The sequence below is a fragment of the Odontomachus brunneus genome, unplaced genomic scaffold (genome assembly GCF_010583005.1).
Source record: "Odontomachus brunneus isolate Ranch 3 - 2012 unplaced genomic scaffold, Obru_v1 Obru_scaffold_191, whole genome shotgun sequence".
NCBI classification, from domain to species: Eukaryota; Metazoa; Arthropoda; class Insecta; order Hymenoptera; family Formicidae; genus Odontomachus; species Odontomachus brunneus.
The window spans coordinates 288,541-313,408 of record NW_022639641.1 but is presented as its reverse complement, the minus strand read 5'-3'; the positions used below and the strand labels follow the sequence as shown (position 1 = coordinate 313,408).

The window sequence follows — 24,868 nt, the reverse complement described above, 5'->3', positions numbered from 1 at the left end:
ATGTCTAAAAGATGTCGAAAAGATATCTAAAAGATATCTTATGCAACATTTTATTGCATAAGACGTCTTTTAGATATCTTTTCGACATCTTTTAGACATGCATGTTTACTGGGTATAAATTCATCCCAGTAAACAAGGAACATTAAATTAACGTTTAGAAACGTTGACTTTATGTGCATTGTTTGGACATTTTTTAATAATATTACATTTATATTTTTCACATGTTATTTTGTGATGATTTTTTTGAATGTTGTTTAAACGTTTCAAAAACATTACAAAAAATATATTTTTTAAATGTTACTTTAACATTTATTTGAGATCAATGCAACATCTTAAAAATATTTCTGACGATTAAAACGTTATGGCAATCCTATTTCAATTATTATTGAAACTTCCAAATCGCGGTCAAAGTATGTTCATAATGATGTTCGATACAATATTAAACACTACATATTTTACAATATTACAGGTTCTTGAACATCATTGTAGTAACGTTATATTAATGATTTCTTGCTTACTAGGATTGCGTTTTATTTATAATGGAAATTGTCTATTTCAATATAAGCCGGTAATTATTTTTCATTATAATAAACTGTTATTACAAAAATTATGCATTGCGATGGTTCAAAATTACACTGAGAAGAAATATTTAATATGTGTGACTATAATCGCTTAATGAAAGAATTATCTTTTCTTTCTTATTTTTGTAGTAAAAAAACGCGTAGTACTATAATGTCAATAACAACAAATTTTATATACGTTTTCTTACTGCTACTTTTTCATTAAAGCGACAAGATCATGTCAAAATGACAATAATTTTAGCGAGATTAACCATTTTTTTTTTCTCTCAATATAATTTTACTGCAATCTTTACCTAAAAAAGATTGCTGATGGGCGCTTGTAGTTTCTACCGACTGAAAAAAGTCAATCTCGTCGTCGTGATCTTTACGATCGTTGACCGATCTCTGTGATCTCGTCTTACGATCGAGTCTCTCGACTGGAACGCGATTATTTTTGCGTGTTTCCTTTTTAACGTAAAAATTCTCGCGTAGTCGTGCACGACGATGAGAAAGAAAGAGAGAGAGAAACAGAGGGACGAGTGAAAAGGAATAACAGAGAGGAATATACGATCGCGCATAAGTAAGAAACGGCGCGACGAAAATGTGAAGTTCACTGAGTGCAGTTCGATTGGCAGTTGAAGCCAATCCGATTTCATGGCGGTCATTGCTGTGTGAGTCGTGTCCGGCCGTGATTTCGACTTTCCCGTAAAAGGTTCTTCCCTCCCGTCCCCGGTGTGCCCAGCACCCTTCGCATCAAAAATAATAGCTGCGGTTAGCCGCCGCGTAGCATTTCGTCTCGGTTCAATTGCCTCGCGATCGTTGCAACTACCACAGCAGCTGCAAGCGGTAACGCGAGATTGGAATACTCGCGAGCACTGCAATTTTCGATTCCCATGATTGCATGGAAATGCATCTCACGACTATGACGTTGTCTCGAGTCAGCAATGCACCTCCACGAAGATAAATGACGTGCGCAGATGTATTTTGCTTGCGCGATCAAAGAACGATATTACAATAAATCTCGACGCGATAGTAGCTCCATGAACTTTACCATCGGCCATCTCGACTGCAATCTCGGTGATTGTCCCGAAATTCTATAACGTCTATGACGATCGTCTATGACGAGAGAAAGGAAAAAGGAATTTTTTTTTTTCATAAAAAATGGTAGAAGAAAAATTCTTCTTTGACCGAGTGAATTTTAAGTAGCAATTCTGACACTGCCCAGTAAGCAAGAAACATTAAATTAATGTTTAGAAACGTTGACTTCATGTGCATTGTTTGAACATTTTTTAGTAATGTTGCATTTATATTTTTTACATGTTATTTTGCGATATGATTTTTCTGTTGTTTAAACGTTGTTTAAACGTTTTAAAAACATTACAAAAAATATATTTTTCAAATGTTACTTTAACATTTATTTGAGATCAATGCAACATCTTAAAAATATTTCTGACGATTAAAACGTTATGGCAACTCTATTTCAACATTATTGAAACTTCCAAATTGCGGTCAAAGTATGTTCATAATGATGTTTGATACAATATTAAACACTATATACTTGACAATATTACAAGTTCTTGAATATCATTGTAATAACGTTATATTAATGATTTCTTGCTTACTGGGTGACATCTATTCATATCTGTGCGTCGCAACGAATATCTGCGGATCTGGAAGACAGGGCGAAAATTCCGATTGAAATCGAGTTTCGATCGACAGTAATCACAGGGAATACCTCCTGATGAAAATTACACGCAACGAATAACAACGAGCAACAATGTACGGTTCCGGGCGACTATTAAATTTTGCGACTTCATTCGGAATTATATAGAAGGATATATCGGTCACAAACAGCAATTGTCCGGTGTCACTTTTAATTGACGGTTATAAAATGTAGCGCGAGCGTGCAATCGAGAATAATTTGGCGTGAGCGCGCGAGCCGACTCCCAGAGAAAAAGAGAGAGAGAGAGAGAGAGAAAGAGAACGCGAGGAGATGCGTCGCCACGTGATTCCTATAATTTTCTGGGATCGTGTTTAGCGAAATGACAAGTGGGTAGGTGTCGTAATACGCGTGTCCCTATCATTTCGCGACATTATTATTAAGATCAACGCGCTTTGCATCGCATTACGTCGCATTATCGTTACTGTTCACGGGAAAATTCCCCGTGTTCACTCAAAATAACGCGCACGCAAAACACTCGCGGATGGATATTCGCGACTAACTATCGACGTGCTCTTATGAAAGACAATGCGATCATTTGATCTAATTAATAGATACTTTTTATGTCGATACTAAGTGCTAACTCGACTGTGATTGCACATATCATATTATATATTAATGTACATTCGTTTGCAGAACAAATATCCTTTTTTCGAAACATTTCAAGATACATCCGACATCCAATCTGTCTTTAAAACATCTTTTAGAATTGTTTGGGGTATGTCTGGTTTTATGAAAATTAGAAGTATATTCTTCCATTGAAAATCGGTTGTGTTCCAAAGTACGGTGAAGAAAACGTGTCCAAAACGTTCTGCAAAGGAACATATATCTATAAAAAAAGCTTTATGCGAAATATATATTACGTAAAACACATTTCTGTATCTCTCAACGTATAAAAACGCATTTGTAAAAATATAATTAACTATATTATTAATTACATACGCGCGATTTTTCGCACAGAATGCAACGGCACGTGCGACTGAGAGAATAATACCTCGCGAGAAGCGTTTCAGGAGACACACGTTAGCGTATGATTCCTATAATTTCCTGGGCTTGTGTTTGACAAAATAACAAGTGGGTGGGTGTCGGTTTTCACACCCGCAGCTCGACGGGGCCTCTTCGGAGAATGTAAAAAAGGGCGGCACACGAAACCGGTCCCGATGAATCTTTGTTATGCCATGCCCCCATACCGCTTGCCGTCTTTCGTGTGTGCGTATAAGGACGAAACGAACTCCAGGACCGTACTCGTCATCAACGACACCTGACACTATCTCTTCGTGGTCGCTGCCTCAAATAGCCGCCGGCGTAACGATTAATCCCTGCAACGATCGATAATATTAATCATGTTATCATTCTACACGTGGAATTAATTTTCTATAATTCGAGATCTCTCAATCGGAGGTCGTGACGCGCGATAAGATACCTCCGCGATTTCATTTCGCCTTGTCATAATTGTTAGTCTCATTAGTGGGGATACCTAGTTGCGATGATAAGCGCTTGATTAGCAAACGACGGTACGTATTGAAGCCCATTCAGCCGGCGAATTAAATATAGCCATTACGTCGAATTCGCATATTCGCCGGAGCGCTAAACGCAGCGAGTTCTCGTTCATTAGCTTAAGCGCTCGATTACATCACGCTCGATTAAAATCGAATGCAAATCGAGGCTTTCACGAATCGAAGACGTCGTCGCGTCGACCCTCGGCCGTAACGAGTGATCAAGCTTGAGAAGCGTGGGTTCTGGGACGATTCGAATATGCGAGAACGAAGGGAAGGGAGATGAGATTATCTTATATTAAATTAACTAAAGTGATCCTTTCTACAGCCGAGTGTTTTCTTCGGTTCCCACGCTAATTTAGATATTAATCTACGAGCCTGATAGTAATCAAACGTCACATATCTCAAACACATACAGTGCCTCGTCGAGTTTGCCCGTTCATTCGCGAGGACTCGCGAATGCGGCCTCTGGGAACCGCAACTCTAAGAAGCGACGTATTGTCAATCGACAGATCGACATCGATTAATCTCAGCCGACCACTGTTTCCTCTTCGTGTTGAGCTCGGCGGCACGTTCTCTTTGATCGGGCCCACCAGTGGTTCCAATTCACACCTGACTCTTAGCGATAAAAACCTCTAAAGATATCCTTATCCCGGTTATGCGTAGGCACGTTCCGTTCCAAGTCAGAGGAAGTGGACTGTTATCGTAGCAGGTAGCTGTCGTGCGCGCGCGTCGTCTCTCTTACGCGAGCCATCGAGCAAATTCATTTCAACTCTACCAACGTCCTACTGGAAGAGTCTGTTCTTCTCTCATCTTTCCCTCCGCGCGCCTCTTCGTTATTCCTTTTTGTGATAAACCACCGAGCCACAGCCACTTCGCCGGCCACTTGAAGCGGCAGTGAGCAGGACGATTAATTATCTCGGCGCCAAACGGCAACGATGAAAGTAACGACGGTCGATTAAGATCCAGGATCGAGCATCGAGAGGGATGGAGCGGGGCAAGCAAGAGAGGGAGATAGAAAAAGAGAAACCTCTGGGAATCCTTGGAGGAAATTAACAAGAGATATACCCGACCTGCCGGTTATCTCCATTTTTTTTTTCTTCATTAGAGATCTCGCGATTAAACACCAAGATTACTCCGACGGCTAATAATAGCAAAACGCGTAGCGCAACGTCGACTATTTCTTACCGCGACCGGTGGTTGGATTTACTTTTTGATTTTCACGTTCGGCAAAGCGATGATGCCAGCCGAACGCGAGAGCTACACTCTCGTGGCGGCTTTCCGGACCCTTCGTTAAATAGACACAATTACGATCGATTATCCAATGTTCTACCGACTAATCTTGACCGGGAGTCGCTCGTCGAGTAAGGCCAGTCACTTAAGAAAGGGTACAATGTGTACCGGCGAGCAAGAAGAAAAAAGAAAGAAGTATATACATCAGCTCTCCACGGTTAAACGAGGGAGATTTAAATAATGCCGCCGCGGATAACACGTCGCTATCTCGCGTAACAAATTGAATAAAAGATTACGACGACCAAGAGTGGGTGACGAAGCTCCACACTAATTTCACTCTTCCGTTTTCTCTCTTTCTCTCTCTCTCTCTCTCTCTCTCTCTCTCTCTCTCTCTCTCTCTCTCTCTCTATTGGCGCTCCCGTTATCCTTCCTAAATCAATATAATGTAACCAAATGGATATTTGTAACTTTCATCCTTAACACGCTTTCCAAATTCATTGAAAATATTACATATAAAAGCACATGTGTTTTTAACACATGAGTTATCTACGCATTTATTTGTTCTGCTTATCACTCGGAAGTCTGAGGGGCGCATTTCGACGTATACCTGCCTGAGATTTACGCCGTGCATAGAAAAGAAAGAGAGGGAGACAGAGAAAGAAACGAGGAGGCCCAAAGAGAGGCTGACCCAAGGGCCTACGGACGCCACAGCGCGTTAGCGACGAGACATGGATTTCGCTCTTTTGTAGCTCCATTCGTCCGCTCCATTCGAACCGGCGAACCCTCCGTTCCTCCGACGAATGAAATATACTTCTACCACGAGCGATCCTCGTGTAGCTGGCGCCGAATAGATGAGCGTTTTCGGGCTGTCTGCTTCGCAGTGAACGCACGACCGGGCTTAGCTCCAGGTCTCTCGTTCGCTTTCTTTACCATTGTTGCCTTTATGCACCCTCGACCCCTGTTTTTGACACACCGATGCATTCAAGTACACTCGTGGAGGATTATTTGTCAACCATCTGTGAAATTCTTCGAGCAACCTTTCTTTTGAATATTAAGCTTGTTAAAGATCGTATTCAACTGTGGAAAATTTATAGAAGGCACATTCAAGACTTGCGCAAAAACTTTTCTTCGAAGGTTCTTTGAACCATATATTTTAAATAAATTATTACAAAACAATTCCCACTCAACGTAAACTCAGATAAAATATCTTACTGTAGATTTTTCTAGACGTATTCGGAGGATATTTTCTCTTCCTCAAGCCGGAAGAATTCTCGCGGTCCTTTTAAAATTATTTTCTTCTGACGAAACAATTTCCAGTACTGGAATTCTGTAACTCGTTATTAGAGTTAACGACAGTTCCGTCATCGTTGCGCAGTTTTTGTATACCGTAGAAAAGCTGTGCAACAATAACAAAACTGTCGTTAACTGCACTAACGAGTTATAGAATCCCAGCACAAGGGAATCCCCAATATATTAAAGTCCACCTGAAATCAATCAAAATATATAATTTTGTTGTATATTTGGATATTTTGTTTACAGTTTAATCCTTATTCTACATACTTTTTCGAGCTTACGCTGGAGAATGCAATATAAATGCAATTCTTGGCTCGGAAAAAAGTGCTCATCGAAGGCTCTTCTTTGACAATACGATTCGCTACATGCCGATGTCAAAGAGGATCATCAGAAATAACACTACGAAGGATCACATTCTCGGCCCGTGACGGGGGGTGAAATAACAACCAAAGAGTAGAGAAGTGGAGAGAGAGAGAGATTCGATCGTGGTAATTGTGTTTCGCCGCGTCACGTCGGTGCACAACAAGCCGACGGCAGTCTTCCTTTTTGGCGGTTCGTCCGTTGCCCGGCCAGAGTAATATATTTCCAAGCGAGACGAATGGAACGTGATTTCGTGCCGTAGGAGGAGCATGGACGATCTCGCTCTTCTTTGTTACCCATTGTCGCCCGGTTCCTCGAAGCTCTCCAGCGCGCATTGACGATACGTGGCAGAGGCGAGATCTCCGTCGCCCTCGCCCGCATAAAACGAGCGGACGTGGCCTCGTGATGCTCCCGAGAACGGGTATCTGATTCTAATCCCAAAATCCGGTTCGAAGCTCGTCGTTTTTCGTTAACGCCGTTCAAAAGCCGTCTTCTTCTCCTTCTCTCTCTCTTTCTCTCTGTCCTCTCCTTTAGCGGGCCAACATGATCACCGACCCGAGGCGTTCATGAATAAGAGATGGCCGCCGCGATTTCGCGAAATCCGCTTACGGTCCTTTGTAAAATCGGAGGAGAATGCAAACGCGTCTCGGCAGTTTCACGTCGCGATCTAATTTATTCCAGCAGCCCAAATACCCGCGCGAGATTATTTTTCCACGTTTCTCGGAGAAAGAAGACAAGGACCAACAATATCGAAGTAACCCTCGACGAGCGATCCAACATCTAGTCGTTTACTCGAGGTCGCTCTTCTTCTTCGGAGCCGCCTCGCAGACACGGCGGACACAGTTAACGAGCAGCCTTGCGGTAATTATCCGCGACAATTAGCAATCATTCATCGGTCAACAAGCGGTATAATAGAGAGACTCCCTGGCAGAGTGGACGATGCATATTCATCGGCCGACGTTACTCGGTGTCGTCGCGCTCGCCGATTGTCTCGTCCATGAGGCGATCTTTAATAATTCATAATTAAGCTCTAATCGAAAGCACAATCGTCGAGCCACCCGGAGGCAGGCGGATCATTATCGGGCGGACGCGATCTTTCCGCGAAACGGCCGATAGATCACGGGACAGAGTGATTAATTCTGTTCCCCTCCTCTCTCTCTCTCCTCGCGTCTCTGGCGCAACGTTTAATTCATGCACGATCGTCGATGCAATCGAATCGATTTCCGGCCGCTCGCGGATAATGATAATAAACGATAGGCGAGGCCCATTCAAGTAGGCTAATTGCGAGAAATTGCGCGTAAGACACCGTGGACCATCGAAGGAAGCGGCGTCGCCGTCTTCACGGGCGCTTTCACGCTTTGCACGCTTGCGACTTTTATCGCGAGTCTCTTTCGCCGGCATCTGCAAATCATTATAACTGCACGCTAGACGCCGTGGCGGGAGGGGCAGGGATAAATCCCGCGTCGTACTGAAGATCGACGACGTAGTAGTTGAGTTGAAGCTAAGCTGAAAGAGCTGTTCCAGAGAAAATAGCGCGCAGCGCATCGGCAATTTCCACAAAGTCGCGCCGCGACGTTCCATACGGCTAATAGCGACGTTATACATGATGTACCGTCGATCTGCGAGGCTCCTCATTATTCTGTCCACGAGTTCTTACGCGACAGCGCAAGAACAGCGCAAACCACAAACAATATGTCAGATTGATTCAAAGCTCGTCCCCCAAAACACATATTTCATCCGTCGGTATATTCCTGTTTATGGAAGATTTTTTAATCAATCTGTCATTGCATTCACGCTGAGATTGGAAGCTCGTGGCGAAATCTGCAACATACAAAGTCATTATACGTTATGCCAAATGCAGCTTTCTGCGTGTTATGACGATGGAATTAACGGCTACCATAAGCCTCGCGTGTGTTTACATTGTTTGTGTTCGCAAAATGCATCAATAATGACAACAGCCGCTACTGTTAACTGATCATTTCAGCGAGAGATTTCGCTAATTACAGCGCTGTATTTATAACTAAACTACCAGTTATAAACATAGCATTTCAGCGAAGAATATACTTGATTGTATTTCAGAATACAAACCGGGATATCTGATGTTCGATATATTAAAAAGATCCGTGAAAAAATCGAGCTGGAATACCCGTCAAGGGCACAGCGTCCTGAACGTAATTGATTTCGCGGTCACAGACCGCGACGAGATGTTCGTTTCGCCGAAGAGAAGTTGATGCGTGCGAACGCATCGCGTAGATTTCGTCGCGTCTGGAGGAGAAGACGCGGGATTGGAGCGCATGGATGTCTTTCCATAAAAGTGCCGAAGATCATCTCTAAAAATATAATGACTGACGCCTTTTAACCGCGAAAGACGCGCGCGCTTCAATCTGGATCGCGGCGACTTCACGCTTGAGCGACACACACGCAACAGGTTACGCGGGTAAAACGCGCTTATATATTGGCGTCGGTTGCGACCTAATCTCGATGCGAGCCGACGGCGACGTTTCGCGCTCGCCTCGCCACGCCATGCCACGCCAGGCCACGCCACGCCACGATGACGACCCGATCGTAGCCGCCGGCAGCTGCATGCGCGAAAGAATTACGGCGAGCTTTGTTCTACCGCGAACAGTACGCCTTTTGTTGGGCCACACGGTACCGTCGTTGGTATTCACGATCCGAGAACGGTGCTAAGAATCTTCCTCTTTTTCATCCTGCACAAACTGTAAACGCACGCCGAGAGATGAAGGTTGTCTCATATCGCGATACTTTCGACTCGCCTGCTCCATTTTCTATAATTATGCAGTTATACTCCTGAATATACACATAGGGAATTATAATGCGTTGCAAATAACTTAATGTAACTCTAACAACTTCAATAGAGGGGACAACTTATTTAGAGGGAATCGCGCATGAATTATTCTATATATTTATGAATTTTTATTCTATATTATTCTATATTATTCTATATTATAGAATTATATTATTCTATATTATAGAATTATTATTCTATATTATTCTTACACAGGAAGTGAAAGCTTTCATCAATTTTACCGACAAAAGGAAGACTCCCGCGCTGCCCGAGAAGATTTCATGATACGTTCCGTTGAGAATCGCGCCACGGGACTCAGGCGTGAAAAGGTTGTCGTTTGTCGGAAAGCACGAACGGCCCTCCTGAAGCGTGAAATATTACGATTTGAGTACAACAATTTTCCGGGGCAAGCATATGCCGCGCCACCGGCAATTAACCGGTAATCTGATATCAATACCAGTATACTCACACGTCGTCGTAGCAGGTCACGCCGTGCCAAGTCAAGCCGAGAGTCGCATGACGCGCTAGCAGCATGCGCGCCGCATGTTGCTACTTAAAAGCGCAGCGTGATGCGCACCCCTGTAGAGCTCAATCGCGAACACTTGTCGCTTTTTCCGATTCTCGCCGAAAAGTCCGCTTCCATCTGTTTCTACAAAAAAAAGAAAGGGAGACAACAATTTTGCAGCGCTTACATTCTGTGAAACAGACTCGATAAGACGCCTCCTTGCGTGATCGCAATTCCAAAGACGCGAGATGCCAAGTCAAATCGACGAATATTATCCGACGAGGTAGACAACTTCGCGCAAATTACCGTGAAAGCAAGCGAGACAACACGAAGTTCTGAAAGACGTTTTATGGACATTCAAAAGACGTGAAAAGGTTTCTGAGGAAAGTAACATGTCTTTTCAGACGTCTCTCAAAAATGTATCCCTTGGACGCGTCAATGCACCGCGGTATTCAAGTTATTTACTGATAATTACCGTGATGTGACGCGAGCAACGCTAAGAGGTACCAGAGAAAGATACGTGAACGTGGTCTCGTGGTATCCCGCTATCCGTGCGCTCAAGAACGAAGAAAAAGATTCCAGATTCTAGCCAGGTTCTAGATTCCGCGGTGACGCGCCGCGCATAGACATTCGCGCCTTTCCAAGGGGCCGCATCGCGCCACGCCGCGCCACGCCGCGCCACGCCGTGCCGCGCCGACCCTCCGCGGCTCGCTTCGACTCGGAGGGTCCGTCCAAGTATCGCGATCCGTCGCACGAACGCGCACGGTTCCGAAAAGCGGAGGAGGAAGGGGCAGGGAGAGATCTCCTCGCGACTGTTCAGAGTTGCTGTAGCTGTTGCTGTCGTGCCAACCGCCGTCCGCGGCACGGTGGCGCCCGTAGGGCGCCGCCGCCGCGCACTTCCCCAGCTCTAACACGATTTCGCCAGGATCGTACTCGCCATCTACGCAATCTTGTCGCGCTAATGATACGCTTCAAGCGGCGATAAGAACACATCTGAAGGCCTCACTTCTATCTTATTAAAGCTGATCGACAGTTAATTTGGCCGACAGAATTGCTAAAATAGAACATAGAATATGTAGAATTTGTGAAGAAATTTTCTCTCCTCCTTTAAACTCCTTGATAACCTTAATAGAACATCTTCTAGGGATTATCTGAAAACATTCTTAAGATGTAGAAACATGCTTAGAACATTCTCATAATCAGAGATTACGATGTCCTCTGGATATTTGTGCATTAAGGAATTTATCTTGAGAATTGTTACCCTGAGCAATTATTACCTGCTATATTGGTGATATGTAGAATTATTAATTCTTTGATTTATATATATTGTTGAATAACAAATTACATAGTTGGCAATTGCTCCTGGCAATTTCGCCAGTTTAATTAGAATTCGCTAATGTTTGTATCAGATAGTTTGGAGACTGAGGATTGTGCGGATTGAAGGCTCTCGGCTTGTGCGGAACTCGACTTAGAACAAAACAAGCCAGGATCGAAGTTTGTTGATTCTTCGAAAGCTAAACTTCAATCTGCAATTTTTAATCTGCAGTCTCTAGGCCAATACAAGCTCAGAGCTTCTCTTTGATGTGGAGATATACTTTCCAGAAAGGACGTTAATCTTTCATCTCTGGAATGTTGGAAACCTAAGCGATAAGTTAAATGGAATTTTTCGATTTCCTGCGGAGTCGCATCATCTATCTCCTTAAGAGATAGAAGAGAAAAACAAAATGTTACATTAGAAATACATTAAAATTTGAGTGTCTCTTATTCAGATAATAGACACGTTGTTTTGGCGCATTAACAGCACGACAGTTCGAACTTCGCATAGTAAACAAGCGCGTCGACATTTCACCCGTTCGTAACTAGAACGCCCGCAGTGGTATAATTGCCAAATCTTATCTTGTGTTACGATAATAGAGTGCAGAACATGTGCTAAAAACATCAGTATTTACTGACTAAACGATACTTTCCTTTTTCAACGTAAACGTTATCTATTACGAACGACCATTCGTTTGCAAAAAGAACCTACAGAATCGTCCTCAGTTTACCTGTAGAGGTTATGTTTACATACAAATTTGTATCGACCTGGAGATCGAACTGACGGCTATCGTAGACCATCGCGGGATGTCGAAAAGAGCCATTCGCTTCCACGGTATCACCGCGTTCCCTCTCACAGTCCTCATATCGCGCTGGAAAATCGCACTAGGGCTCGACAGAAGGTGTGTGCATGTGTGTTCCTTAGCACGTTCCTGGAGTCGTATTCCTGACGCGTATTCGAGCGCAAAATACATCCTTCTCATTCCAGGTTCCGTTTCCCGTATACGAGCGTGCCGTACAAAGCGATTTCAGCCTGAGAATCAAAGGGACGCACGGCATTCGAATACACGTCAAGAATACAACCCCTTCGCCATCTCGCTCGTTCCCGCGCGGCCGATCGACGCTCTCTGTCGTGCGGCCGAAGATGCACGAAGCATCGCCCCACCGACACGGCGCGCCCCTTCCCAGTCGCAGCGGAGAGAGCCGAGCGACAGCAGCCTGCGCCTTGCGGCGCGGCGAGAATCATCCTACGTCACAGTGAAGTATGTGCCCTCGAGTGTAGAAAATGGCAGCGCTCTCCGGTACTGCGGATCGGCGCGGATGTAAATATGGCCTGTGGCTCATCCTAGGAGTGCTTATTGTGCAATTCGTCGGCGGTGAGTACCATCCCGCGTGCGATCTATGTGCACGGATGACGTCGTGGTGTCGTTTCGCGCGACCGACGCGCCCGTGTCAACGTCGAGTGCAGAACGCGCGTCTCCGTCTCCTCTCTCTCTCTCGCCGGCCCCGCGCGCGCCTTGGAATCGATTGGAGATGCGGAACGCGCGAGAACGACTCCGCACGGTCTCTCGGCTTCCTCGCCGTTCGTCACCGTCCCCGTGCTCGCCTTCTGCCACGCAGATGTGTTAGCCCGACGACGATGATCTCGTTCCGCGTTTCTCTATCCCGTTCTCTCTCGCACGCACTCTGTCTCTCTTTCACGCGTTCCTTCGCTCGGTTCGCACGCTTGTTACTCTCTTTCTGTCTCTCTCTCTTTCTCTCATCCTGACCGCTTCGGCGAACACGACGAACGACGGACCGATTCTCCGCCTCGCCGTGAAAGATCGTTGGCCGGCGCGCCCTCGATCTTACCGTCGCCGCTTTTTGCCGCGATCTCGGAGGGTCACCCTTCGTACGGTCGAGACGACGGCTTCACCGCTGTGTGTGACACTTCCCCAGTCGCTGCGCGAGAGCGCGCGTACTATGACCGCGTGCGTCTCTATCTCGAGCGCCGTGTCATGTTTTTTTCCGATTCCGTCCGAACGCGGCAACACTACTTCATCTCCTTCTACTCTGTTTTTCCTCTCTCGCGAACACTGCGTCTTCCTTATCCCACGATCGATGCGTTTTCACGAGAGGAATTCCTGCATCGAGATGGCACGCGGCCGTTTTTTTTTTACTCCGACGTCGCGCGCGCGAGAACGAGAGAGAACGGGACGGATAGGGAAGAAGAACGAGAGAAAGAGAGAGAGACGCAGACGAGGTTCTAAGCCGTTCTAAGGTTAGAGACTGAAATACCAGCGGTGCCGAGAATCGCGCACCGCATCTCTCGTCGAGCACTCGGGAGAGTGCCGTTCTCCGGCCGTACCACTGTCGCGACCTTTTTCACTTTTCTTCCTGGTTTTCGTTTTCTCATAGACGCTCCTCGATGTACGCCCCTCACTGCATCTTTCTCTGTCGCCTTCACGCTTCAGCATAACAGACTCGGACGCTTACGCGTGATACCGAACTGATCGTCGCGCGCGATTCGATATCGCCGCCGATGACACCAGACTTTAACCTTCTAAAGAAACGGCGTCGGTTACGACATACACAAGCACCTTTTTAATACCTTCTTTTCTCGATCTGTATGGAATTGCAGTTGAGCAACGTTCGTCGCTGTTAAGTGCTTATCAGTGATAATGACGAGACAAGTCGCTCATCCATAGAAAGAATTTCGTTTCTAATATTGTTTTTTTCAGATTTTTCTCCCTCATACACACACATACACACACGCGCGCGTACACGGTATTGCGATATTCAAATTGTAAGCTTATGACCTTGTTTACATCGAACGTTTGATACGCGTACTAAATAGCAACTTTCTACTAAATAATCTTAATATGGACGATGTATATAAACAACGGTGTACTAAGCTCGTGTAATACTTATCAAGAAGACGTATTATATTAAGACGTATATTGAATACACCGCATCGCTAAAATTAAGATAATTTAATATAAAGTTTCTAGTTGGGGCGGGTACGTATATCAAACATTTGGTGTAAACAAGGCCTATCTATCTCTCTATGAGTAGATAAACCAAAATTTTGATTGTGCTTTTGAACAGCCGATACGCGAGTCATACTGAAGTTTCGCCACTCTGATTATTCTAATCGATGATCTATGACAGCCATCAGTCACAAATATTATCCACTTTGTTTCTACGTGGAAATTATGCGCTTGTTGATTACCGTTTGACGTACAAGTTGCACAGCTGGTAATAGTTGGCGATTTTCCCAGTTATTCATCAATTAGTAAATCGGAGTTTGGGAAAAATCACCTCAAATCACCCACTATTTTTCAATAGTAATTTAAACTTAGATTTAAGTTTGAACTGTCAATATAACTCGGGTGCTCCACCTGAGTATTCAAACCCGCGGATACCCGAGTGGTATCCATATTCGCCGGTATTACATTTAATATCCGAATACCCACAGATATTACCCGGGCAACTAAATAGTAAATAGTTACGAGTATGCAATGCATTCGTTCACTATTTATTATTGTTAAAAAACTAATATCTTGGAAATGTCAAATTATTTCATGTACTTATTAAGTGAACTTTAAAGTCACGCGAATGTGCAGAAGGCGTACGGACGCATAATAAAATTGTCCTCTCTTCTGAGCAGTTATTTATATTGGAAGAAATTTGAAGAGTACCTTTAATTTTATAAGCAGTTACGAGACAGCGATGCATTTATTCATTCTTTATTATCATGCACAAAAGATAATAATATATAGCCGAATTTACTCAAGTACTTAAATATTTCAAATTTCGAAATGGACAACACTAGTTTAAATTGCTGTTGAAAAATTAGCTATTAAGAATAGACTTTTATCAAATTCTGATTAAACTAATTGACACCAGCAAAATTCCCAGCATGGAAAACGAAACACTCTCTGTTATTGAAACAAGTAAGAACATTCTCTCGTCTTCTGTTTACAGCTATATTTCAAATTGCTTTCAGTCAAATGTTAATTCTCTCTCTCTCTCTCTCTCTCTCTCTCTCTCTCTCTCTCTCGCTAATGTACACAGAATCATCATTATTATCAGATCATTAATGACCGACAAATTAGAAATCAGTTAGAAATTGCTGTTGATTATTCTGTCGATTAATCGTCGATTAGCTTAATATCCGTACTTAATGGCAGTCACCATAAACGCGTCTGTCCGAGCTACGTGTTCCTCGTAATCGAAACTCGAAATTTGACGACCACTTTGAGAGCGCTAAATGCGGCGCGATGGTGTGGGGCGCGCTATCTGCTTTCGCGTAGCATAGAAAATAGAGATTGTTTACGTTGCTCGTGCGGCGTGCACGGGACTCGAAATACATCAAAGGGTTATAAGCGTCGCGCGTGTGCACGCGGTTCGGCGTCGTTTCAGCGGAATGCGACACGTTCGTCTCTCCCTTAGACGAGCGTGTGTACACGCCGAACATAATTTCGTACTCCGCTTCTCGGCGTCGCAAACGCGTCCCGACCGCGGAGAGCTTAATCTCCCACTTTTCCCTTTCTCTCCTCTCGCGCATTTTTTTCTCGCTATATCGTCGTCGTCGCGTACGCACAACGTTTTTTCCGCGAGCCTCGGCAAGGACATCACGCCGAGCCGTCACGCGAGATGAACGCGCGGAATAAAGGCGGCCTTTCTCGGTGTCCGTCGCGTACAGGCCGTATCCGGGATATGTGGTGCGTAAAAATACGCCGTTTCGTAATGTAGCCGTCGCACTTAATGTAGAGACGCACCTTCTTCCGAATGATACTTCTCGGAAATGTGTCGATCATCATCGCATCGCGAGATCCAAAAGATCTTCCAGAACAAGAAGATTCTCTCTTTTAATTTCATTCACGTCACTGTCGCCAACGATCAGATCGCGAATGATTGGGAACTACTAATCCCAGGAAACACAATAGGTGACCCCAGGTTCGCTAAGTGGTAAATGGATGCGAGTATAAAGTACTTTGCAAGCATGGAAGAAAAGAGTTGTTTGTCGCAGCTAAAATAGTTGTAATATATGAACACTTAAAAAATATATTGCTGCGTTACCAACTTTTTTTGCTGCAACAGCAAATTTTTTGCTGTGAGGTCGACGTAATACCAAGTTGCTAGAACATGTTGCTGTTGTACAAAAAGAATTTGCTCCTGCAGCAAAAAAGTAGCTAACGCCGCAATGTTTTGTAAGTATTTATATATTACGACTTTTTTTCCGATACGATATGAGTAGACCAATACGAGAGCACAAGATTTTTTCAATGGATAAAGAATCCTTTTTGTATTTACGAGTCACTTCCAGAAGCATCATTTAAAGTTTTTGGAAGACTACTTGTGACTGATTTGTATTTGTTATTCCTTTTCCTAGAAAGCAGGTCAAAATTTTTTCTACGTCCTGTTCGTAAATAAGCTTTCTTTTGTAAATCAGGACTTAGTCCTGATAATACGTGTCCTTTATAATACGGTTTTTGGCATCTCCTTGTGACGTAAGAACGTTGGCGCTCCCGAAATTTCTCGAAGTCTCTGAAAACATGAATGTTTTAGACGACCTTAAAGTGAATTCTTAATTCATTCGAGTGAATGTCTCAGGTCTTAATAATCGTTAATCTTGAAATTCCACTCAAATGAGATACTCAGATTCGAATTTAGTTATTAATCATAATTTATGTAAAAAAAAAAAATATATATATATATAGTCGCGCGATTCGACTGAAAAACTCTCATCCCATTCTGAATTTAAGTATCTTACAAGTAATAACTATTTCAAGTAATAACTATTAATATAAACCTAGATTATACCATATGAATATCTCCCGCGAGACAAGTAAAGACTATTAATATGAGTCTCAATCGGCTTTCTCTCTGTGACGGCGAAGTCACATTAAATTCATTCTTCAATTTGAGTGAGAACATTCATTCAATGATACACGAAAAATAAATAAAACATTTTTACATGGTTCACTCGAATTCGAATAGAGTTTCGTTCGAAGAAATTATCGCCGTGTATGTGTGTGGTTTTGATTTCTTCTTTTTTATTAAATTTTTTATCTGCCGATCGCGAACGCTGTGAATTGCTGATTCGCACCTTTCGCGGCGGAGCCGCCACGCCCCTTCCACCGGAAAGATACTCTGGAAAGCACGGCGGACGATGATTACGGGCCGGGAGGATAGGATTACCCGCGCTGCTGATTGTCCTTCCGCGAAAATTACGATCGCGCGGTATCACGGTTACGCGTTTCGCGCGAATCCGTTTGCGAGTCGCGCCGCCACCGCCGCTGCTTCTCTCGCCGAGATATTATTTGCAGCAACGCGACGCGGAGAGTATTAAGTTTCCTGTGCGCACACACACACGTGTGTGCAGGGCGAGCACGCCGTTCTATCGTGACAAAATAGCGCAGCGTCGTCCGAGATGCGTTGCGCTTCTCGGCGCCGGAAAAATGCGTTGCGCCGCCGCCGACGGGCTTCCACGGAACCGAATAAGTGGATCAAAGCATTACATCGCAGCGAAGGACGCAACGAGTTGCATACGATGATGGAGCTTCCGAAACGGTGGTGTGTGGTAGCGAAATCGCCTTCCTTCTACCTTTCTCCCAACAGGCGCAACGATTGCACGCGCAGCGTCGGAGAAAAACAAAAAATGCGCTGACACTCGCCGGACGTAGAACGCGCAGAGTCGCGCGGTGCAACCGCACCTGCTATCGACTATCGCAAATATTGGTAATGCGAGGAGGAAGAGATAACGGAAGGATTATTCTCGTTAAAGCGCGACACGCCCGGTGTAACGCGAATCGACGTCCTCTTATGCTGATTAGGGCTAGCTCTCGCAGATTTGCACCCACCTGATGCTCGCACTCTTATTGTTCCTTTCCGTTAACTTGATTTCGAGCAATGTCTTATCTCGTGCATTGTTATCTTATCGTGGCTACCTGTGATGGCCTTCTCTTCGTTTCCTCTTCTACGCATTGCATTGAAAATCATCAACCCGCGTTGCTGTCTATCATCCTCGGATAATCACATCCCCAATGTGCAATGATAACGTCGCGATCGTAACGATCGCGTTCGCTGCTGAAGGGCAGAAAGGAATCAGGCCCCTCTCTCTCTCTCTCTCTCTCTCTCTTTCTCTCTCTCCCCAAAAACGTAAGCGCGCCTCGCGTTTCTAGAGCGCAGAGCTGCCTGCGAACTTGGCGATGATTCGTTACTCATAGACGCACGACTGGGCTATCGCTGATACTGCTCTTTGCCACGCTGATAAAGTCCGTGGCTAGCTGGCACGTCGCCGCGCGCGCGATTCATTGAAGCCTTCGTGCGATTACGGGCGCCGATTGCGTCGCGAAAGCCGCACGAAAGCAGATATATACGCGTGACGCCTCGCGCTCCGGCTCCAACGCTGCCACGAATACATTCACGCACGCTTGTGTGTGTGACATTTTTCTAAACAGTTCAGCACGGCTTTTCTCGCCGGCGATGACGGACAGACCGATAAACAGCGGCTCTGAACTCGAGTCGGAGAGCCTCCAAAAATCATCCGGTCGATTCACAAACACCCGCTTCTTCGGCTTGCAATAGCGACTGAGAAGCCGCAAGTGGCGAGTGTTAATCTGTAGGAATTAACACGTTGAGCATCGTGACTGTTAGTTTCATTATTCCAATCTATACTTCCTACTGACTCCACGAAGTGGATTCCTCAATATTTGTCTTCACTTCCTGTACGTCTTCCTCAGCTTACGTCGCCAAGAAGTTTTCCATATCCTACAACCCTTTTATTCTTTTTTATTTTTTTATTCTTTTTACCTACACAGCATCTGCTGCTACAAGTCATCCTTCTTCCGTTTATCTTGCTTCCTCTTTTATCCTATCATATCTCATTTCGATAACTAAACCTTTCGTCTTCAATTCTTATATAATTTTTTTCCACCTGTTGTATCTTCTATTTCTGTTTTCTATTATCACCTGTTAAACATTCCCTTTATCAACAATTTCTTCTGCATTACTGTACTGATTTAAGTTTACCTGTATTATTTCCTACACTGCCCTAATCCGTTTCTCTTACAACATAATACCTATGCAGTTTTTCTGCCCTGATCCTGCTTTTCCACTTGACGTCTTGTTTCGCCTTCACTTACACGCTCTCTATCTATGCATTCATTTCTACATAATTTCTCCCTTATCTGACCATCCCCTCTCATACTAAAATCATTTCAAACTCACGCATCACGTTAATCAAGCATCCATATACTTTGCACATCATCTAACCAAGTCGAGTGACAGTATTTTCACTGCACTGAGAGAAAAATATAGTTATCTTTGACGTCAACTATATTCTTTAACCACAAAAATAGTTGGAAAAACTATTATTTTAATAAGTGTTATTAGAAAAATGGTTCTTCTAATTATTTTTTTGTTAGAATCACAAAAAAGTATAGTTGACGCCGAAAGCAACTATATTTTTCTCTCGGTGTGTCGTCTCGAGTGAAAATACTTTTCACTTTCAAGAAATCTAAAGAACAAGTTGCACGTAAAATATAATTAATCGCATTTAGAGAATCAGCTGTATGGCCAATAGAAAACCAGCGATACGGGTTAAAAGATGCTTTCAATTACATTGATTCGACGTATCTTTGATGATTCAATCGTCAGTTAAATTTTCACGCAATCAACGCGCGTCAATCAATGTGTTAATATTTCCAGAAGACGCGGACTGAGAAGACCCCATCGTTTTACCGCCCCAGAGATAACTGTAACTTCATTGCAGTCCCTGAGAAAGGCTGGGATCGGTATTCGTGATGTAAATATCGCGCGGACGATCTCTTCTAGGTTTATACGCGGGTCATTAATCGCCAGCCAAGACGGGCGCGCGACGACGACGACGACGACGACGACGACGATAGTGTCGCGAACGCGATCATAGGCGTTGACGGAACGCTGTTGACGTGGAAAAATACTTTTCCACCGAGCTGTTTACGCTTGGTTTCGAGATACGTAAGGAATAAGCAGAATCTCTTTCGTCGGTTGCGCGACACTCTACGCTCGTCGAGTTCGTCGCTTTTACGTTCACCTCACGTTGACATTCACCTGCCTTGAGAAGCGCGGGTCACGATTTGCTCCTGCGACTTGTACCTTCCATTTGAATGAGATTGTCGCTGAGATTCTATTCAACGCGGTGTAAATCTCTTAGCCGTGCCTGGAAACAAGAAAAGAATACGTTTAATAAATTATCTCCATCTAGATTTTACGCCTCATTATATCCACGAGATCGTGAAAAAGAAAAATGTTCGTGTAAGAACATTTGTAAGGGTAAACAACGTATGTAATATCAGCGTTTCGTTCATTATCAGATTGGGAAATAACATTTAGTCGACACAAAGTTATCTTTTTCGACTTGGTAACAGCTTGGTTCTTTTGTTCTTTTTTTTTTTTATTAATTATCCTTCAAGATAATGATAAATAAATTATATTTAAAATTCCATTCCAAAAGTCCTTTTTTAGGAAAATTTTACTGTAAATCTTTCGTTCACGTCCATATTATAGATTTTCAGTTAAACTTTGCTCAAAAGAAATGTTTTCTGGAATGCAACCTAAATAACTGTAGCGCGAATGTCGTTACTTTTCTATCACTTATTTGCAGCAACTTATTTGCAGTTTTATTCTTTTAAATGTATTAAAGGCATCGATTGTGACTTTTAAGAGGAAGCCTTCCCGATCCTGCCTGTTATTACTACGACTGTTAAATTTCATTTCATGTAAATATTTTCTCGAGTCGCTCGAAATCGTCATTAAATCCAAAATCGAGCTTCCGCCGCACCCCAGCACGAGAGGGGAAGAGCGCGAAGCGAGTGTGGAACGTGCGAGGAATCGATCCGTCATCCGGATATTCGCGCGGGATATAAATAGAGCGGTCACCGTAAAATAGACGCGGGAGAGTAATTCCGCCACGGAAGATAAGCAGTCTCTCTGCGGCTCGCGCGTGTCTCCCGTGCATCTTAGCCTCTCGCTTCCTCTCTCTCCTTTTGTCTCTGCCTTCGCCACCGCAGGAAGAGCGAGGACGGCGGACGACGCGTCGCTGGCATACTCGTTAGAAACGTGACACCGTGTTTGCAGCGAATTCGCCGTTATCGGCCACCGCGGCGAAGAGAGAGAGATTACACCTTCGCTCACTGCAACATTGCCCCGCTTGTTCGCGCTCGGTCCGGCGACAAAATCGCACGTTTAACTTTGGACCGTTCGCATCGACGTTGACCTTGCGGCGCGAGGAGATCCAATAAATAGAAAATTTATCTCGAGCATATCTTCTCTTTCCAGTGCTTCTCTTTTTTTTCTGACAGACAGGGAAAGCTTCGAGTCAAAAGTCGCACCGATAAATATCCTCCGCCGATGGTGGGGGCAGAGGCTAATTATAGATCACGCTTAACGCTAATTATAGGTCACGCCCGTTATGTTTGTCTCAAATTTTATACACGATCCAATGATATAAACTTAAAGTTATAGATAGCTATCGCAGACCGGACATTTTTAGCATTCCTCCAAATGAGACTCCTCCATGAATCTGACGCACGCGTGAAATCGACGATATCTTAAATTTCTGTTTCGCCTCATATTCATGATGTTTTTTCCTTCTGCAACCAACGACTCGTTAACGGGATAATATTTTTCGAGCGACGTGGTACGCGAAATATTCGCGCGGAGACGTTCCGGTCGGATGCGCACAACGTCGACGTGTCTCTATGCACATAAATCAGGCTTGAGCGTGCGCGAGATTTACAGCCGGCGTGAGTTATCGGTCGTTCGCGGTTTATATCAGCGCGAGACGTTCATGAAAGATCTCTGATTTTCTACGAACGGGACGCACCTACTACTACTATTACTGTATGCTGCCTCTCCTTTCTCTCCTCCGTGGGACGCGCGACGACGGTCGTTCGCCTACACGAGACACATCTCATGACTTGTCAAACAACCTCTCGAATCCGCTCGACACTCCGCGCCCAGTTTCCTCTATAATGCACGCGGTATCAATTACCATTGAGTTATTTACCACACCTCGCGCAACTCTGTAACGTAATTGTTTGATTCAATTCTTCAGCGACGCGATGCGTCTCTCGTCGCTATTGCCTTCGCTTTCAAAATGGGAAGAGAGAGAGAGAGAGACAGAGAAAAAAGAAAGATTTTAATCTCGGATCACGCTCGATCCAAAAATAATAAAACGAACGACTAAACACGCGATTAATATTAGAGCCTTACGTACTTCTCCTTTCTCCTACGTGCATATCGGCTCGATTCCGTCAGACTGACACGTCTAATAATATCACGCATCGATATCTTCTCTTGCAGTGTTGGGCATCACTTGTTACTGCGAAGGGCATTGTCCAGACGACAAACAAAATGGGACTTGCGAGGGACGGCCAGGCAGTCAATGTTTCAGTGCTGTGGAAGAAGTGTGGGACGCCGAGTTGCAGGAACATGTTCCCGAGTGGTCTTTCGGCTGCTTGCCACCTGCCGAACAAGGTTTTATGCAGTGCAAGGGAAATCTGGTGCCTCATCTCCAAGAGAAGAATATAATGTGCTGTAATCATACTAATCTGTGTAATAAGGATCAGTTTCCCAGATATGAAACTCGACCCACCGTGTCCCCCCATCCGATTGCCATCGCATCAGGAGCTCCGCTTATTATTTTGGCGATAACCCTGTCGGTCACCTTCGTGCTCCTGTCGATATCGGTAGGATTCATTTATCACCGGTGCCGGAAGAAAGAGAGGGACCCATGTCTGGTGCCGTCACAAGGCACTCTTAAGGACTTTATTGACCAGAGTAGTGGATCAGGCTCAGGACTGCCGCTTCTCGTGCAGCAAACCATCGCGAAGCAATTGGCTATGTCGCAGTGCGTGGGGAAAGGACGCTACGGTGAAGTATGGCTCGCAAAATGGCGAGGTGGCGAGAAGGTGGCAGTGAAGGTGTTCTTCACATTGGAGGAGGCGTCCTGGTTCCGAGAGACCGAGATTTACCAGACCGTACTGATGAGGCACGACAATATCCTGGGCTTCATTGCCGCCGACATTAAGGGCACCGGTTCTTGGACTCAGATGCTGTTAATCACTGATTATCACGAGAGAGGCTCGTTGCACGATTACCTGCAAACAACGGTGTTGGATCATCAGGCTTTGTTGACGATTTGTGTATCGATCGCGTCTGGTATCGCACATTTGCACACCGAGATCTTTGGGACGCAAGGTAAACCCGCGATAGCTCACAGAGACATCAAGAGCAGAAACATTCTGGTGAAGAGAAACGGGGAGTGCGCCATAGCGGACTTCGGATTGGCTGTTCGCTATATCAGGTACACAAACATCTTATACCTCAAATAAATAAATAAATAAATCTTTTCGAGGAGAATACATTTTTCAATATACTAGTTGTTTTCCAAGTTTAAGTGTATCGATGATATATTTTCCCTTCTGCTTGTAGCGAGAGCGGAGAGATCGACATCGCTCCGAACACCAGAGTGGGTACGCGGCGTTACATGGCCCCGGAAGTGCTGGATGAAACCTTGAATACGATTTGCTTTGACGCGTTCAGAATGGCGGATATGTATTCCGTCGGACTTGTGTTCTGGGAGACGTGCAGAAGATGCGTGACGGGCGGCAAAAACTCCATGGTGGAGCCGTACGCCTTGCCTTATCATGACGATGTACCGAGTGATCCGGATTTCGAGGATATGCGTCTGGCTGTCTGCGTAAAGCGCCTACGTCCGGTTATTCCTACGAGATGGGACAATGATTCGGTAAGAAAGAGAAAAGAAGAGAGCGAAGTCTCGTCCCCCTGGATGTTAAAACTTTGCAACACGATTATCCTCGCCGCACGGATTATCGATTAACGAGTCAACATTATCTTGCTCTCTTGCAGATCCTATTTGCCCTTGGAAAGATCATGTCGGAGTGTTGGCACGGGAATCCAGCAGTTCGTCTAACCGCACTTCGCGTCAAAAAGACACTGTCGAAGCTACACGTCGATACTATCAGCATCAAGATCGTGTAGTGCCTTCGCGTCATTACGTTAAAAACTGGATCACTCTTCTTTTAGTTAAACAAACAACTTCCTACCCTCTGTAAATATGGCCCTAGTGTACATAGAACTGTTAACAGACTGCAGCCTGAAGACTGAAGACTATGGTTTATAAGTATAATAGTATGAATGAACGAGAATATATGCGTTTTGGAATGATTGAAGAACAATTGTACGTATGTCTATGCGTTCGCTCATTACGAAAGTTAAACAAGATCGTCTCGATGTATATATTGTATATACACGCTCTATTATACATAAATTATATAATTATATGTACACATACATATATATACAGGTTGTCCCAAATTTTCCTCCGCAACTTTTATGGAAACGTAGAACGGATTGAGATAGATATAAAAGTTCCATACTATTTTGTAATATTCACAATAAATCTCGAAATATTAATTCAAGAAGATTTGTATATTATCACGAACAATCATCAACATAACAATGTTCTTACATTAATAAGCAAAAATCTACATTATTTACAAAATAAAGCTTTTTTGTTCAATTTGA

The 24,868-nt window shown here is 44.2% G+C and overlaps 1 protein-coding gene and 2 long non-coding RNA genes across 3 annotated transcripts; 1 reads left to right on the top strand and 2 right to left on the bottom strand.

The window, feature by feature from the left end:
- Positions 1-2,752: 2,752 nt before the first annotated feature.
- On the bottom strand, positions 2,753-4,309 carry LOC116851778. Its single transcript, XR_004379638.1, has 3 exons — positions 4,193-4,309; positions 3,275-3,599; positions 2,753-3,091 (listed from the first exon to the last, which is right to left on the bottom strand). It is a non-coding gene; the product is annotated as an uncharacterized LOC116851778 (long non-coding RNA).
- Positions 4,310-6,192: 1,883 nt separating this feature from the next.
- On the bottom strand, positions 6,193-11,889 carry LOC116851777. The gene is made up of 4 exons (XR_004379637.1): positions 9,938-11,889; positions 9,711-9,830; positions 6,570-8,483; positions 6,193-6,493 (listed from the first exon to the last, which is right to left on the bottom strand). It is a non-coding gene; the product is annotated as an uncharacterized LOC116851777 (long non-coding RNA).
- A 629-nt stretch (positions 11,890-12,518) lies between these two features.
- LOC116851776 (bone morphogenetic protein receptor type-1B) lies at positions 12,519-24,868 on the top strand. The gene is made up of 4 exons (XM_032831554.1): positions 12,519-12,663; positions 22,622-23,624; positions 23,753-24,068; positions 24,191-24,868. The coding sequence occupies exons 1-4, from the start codon at positions 12,573-12,575 to the stop codon at positions 24,320-24,322; spliced, it is 1,542 nt and encodes a 513-aa protein (XP_032687445.1). The 5' UTR covers positions 12,519-12,572; the 3' UTR covers positions 24,323-24,868.

Excerpts from the sequence above, each read along its gene's own strand:
- LOC116851776 (XM_032831554.1), top strand. The coding sequence starts at position 12,573 with ATGGCAGCGCTCTCCGGTACTGCGGATCGGCGCGGATGTAAATATGGC. Across the intron at positions 12,664-22,621 it reads TATTGTGCAATTCGTCGGCG|TGTTGGGCATCACTTGTTAC; the intron begins GTGAGTACCATC and ends CTTCTCTTGCAG. Across the intron at positions 24,069-24,190 it reads CGAGATGGGACAATGATTCG|ATCCTATTTGCCCTTGGAAA; the intron begins GTAAGAAAGAGA and ends GCTCTCTTGCAG.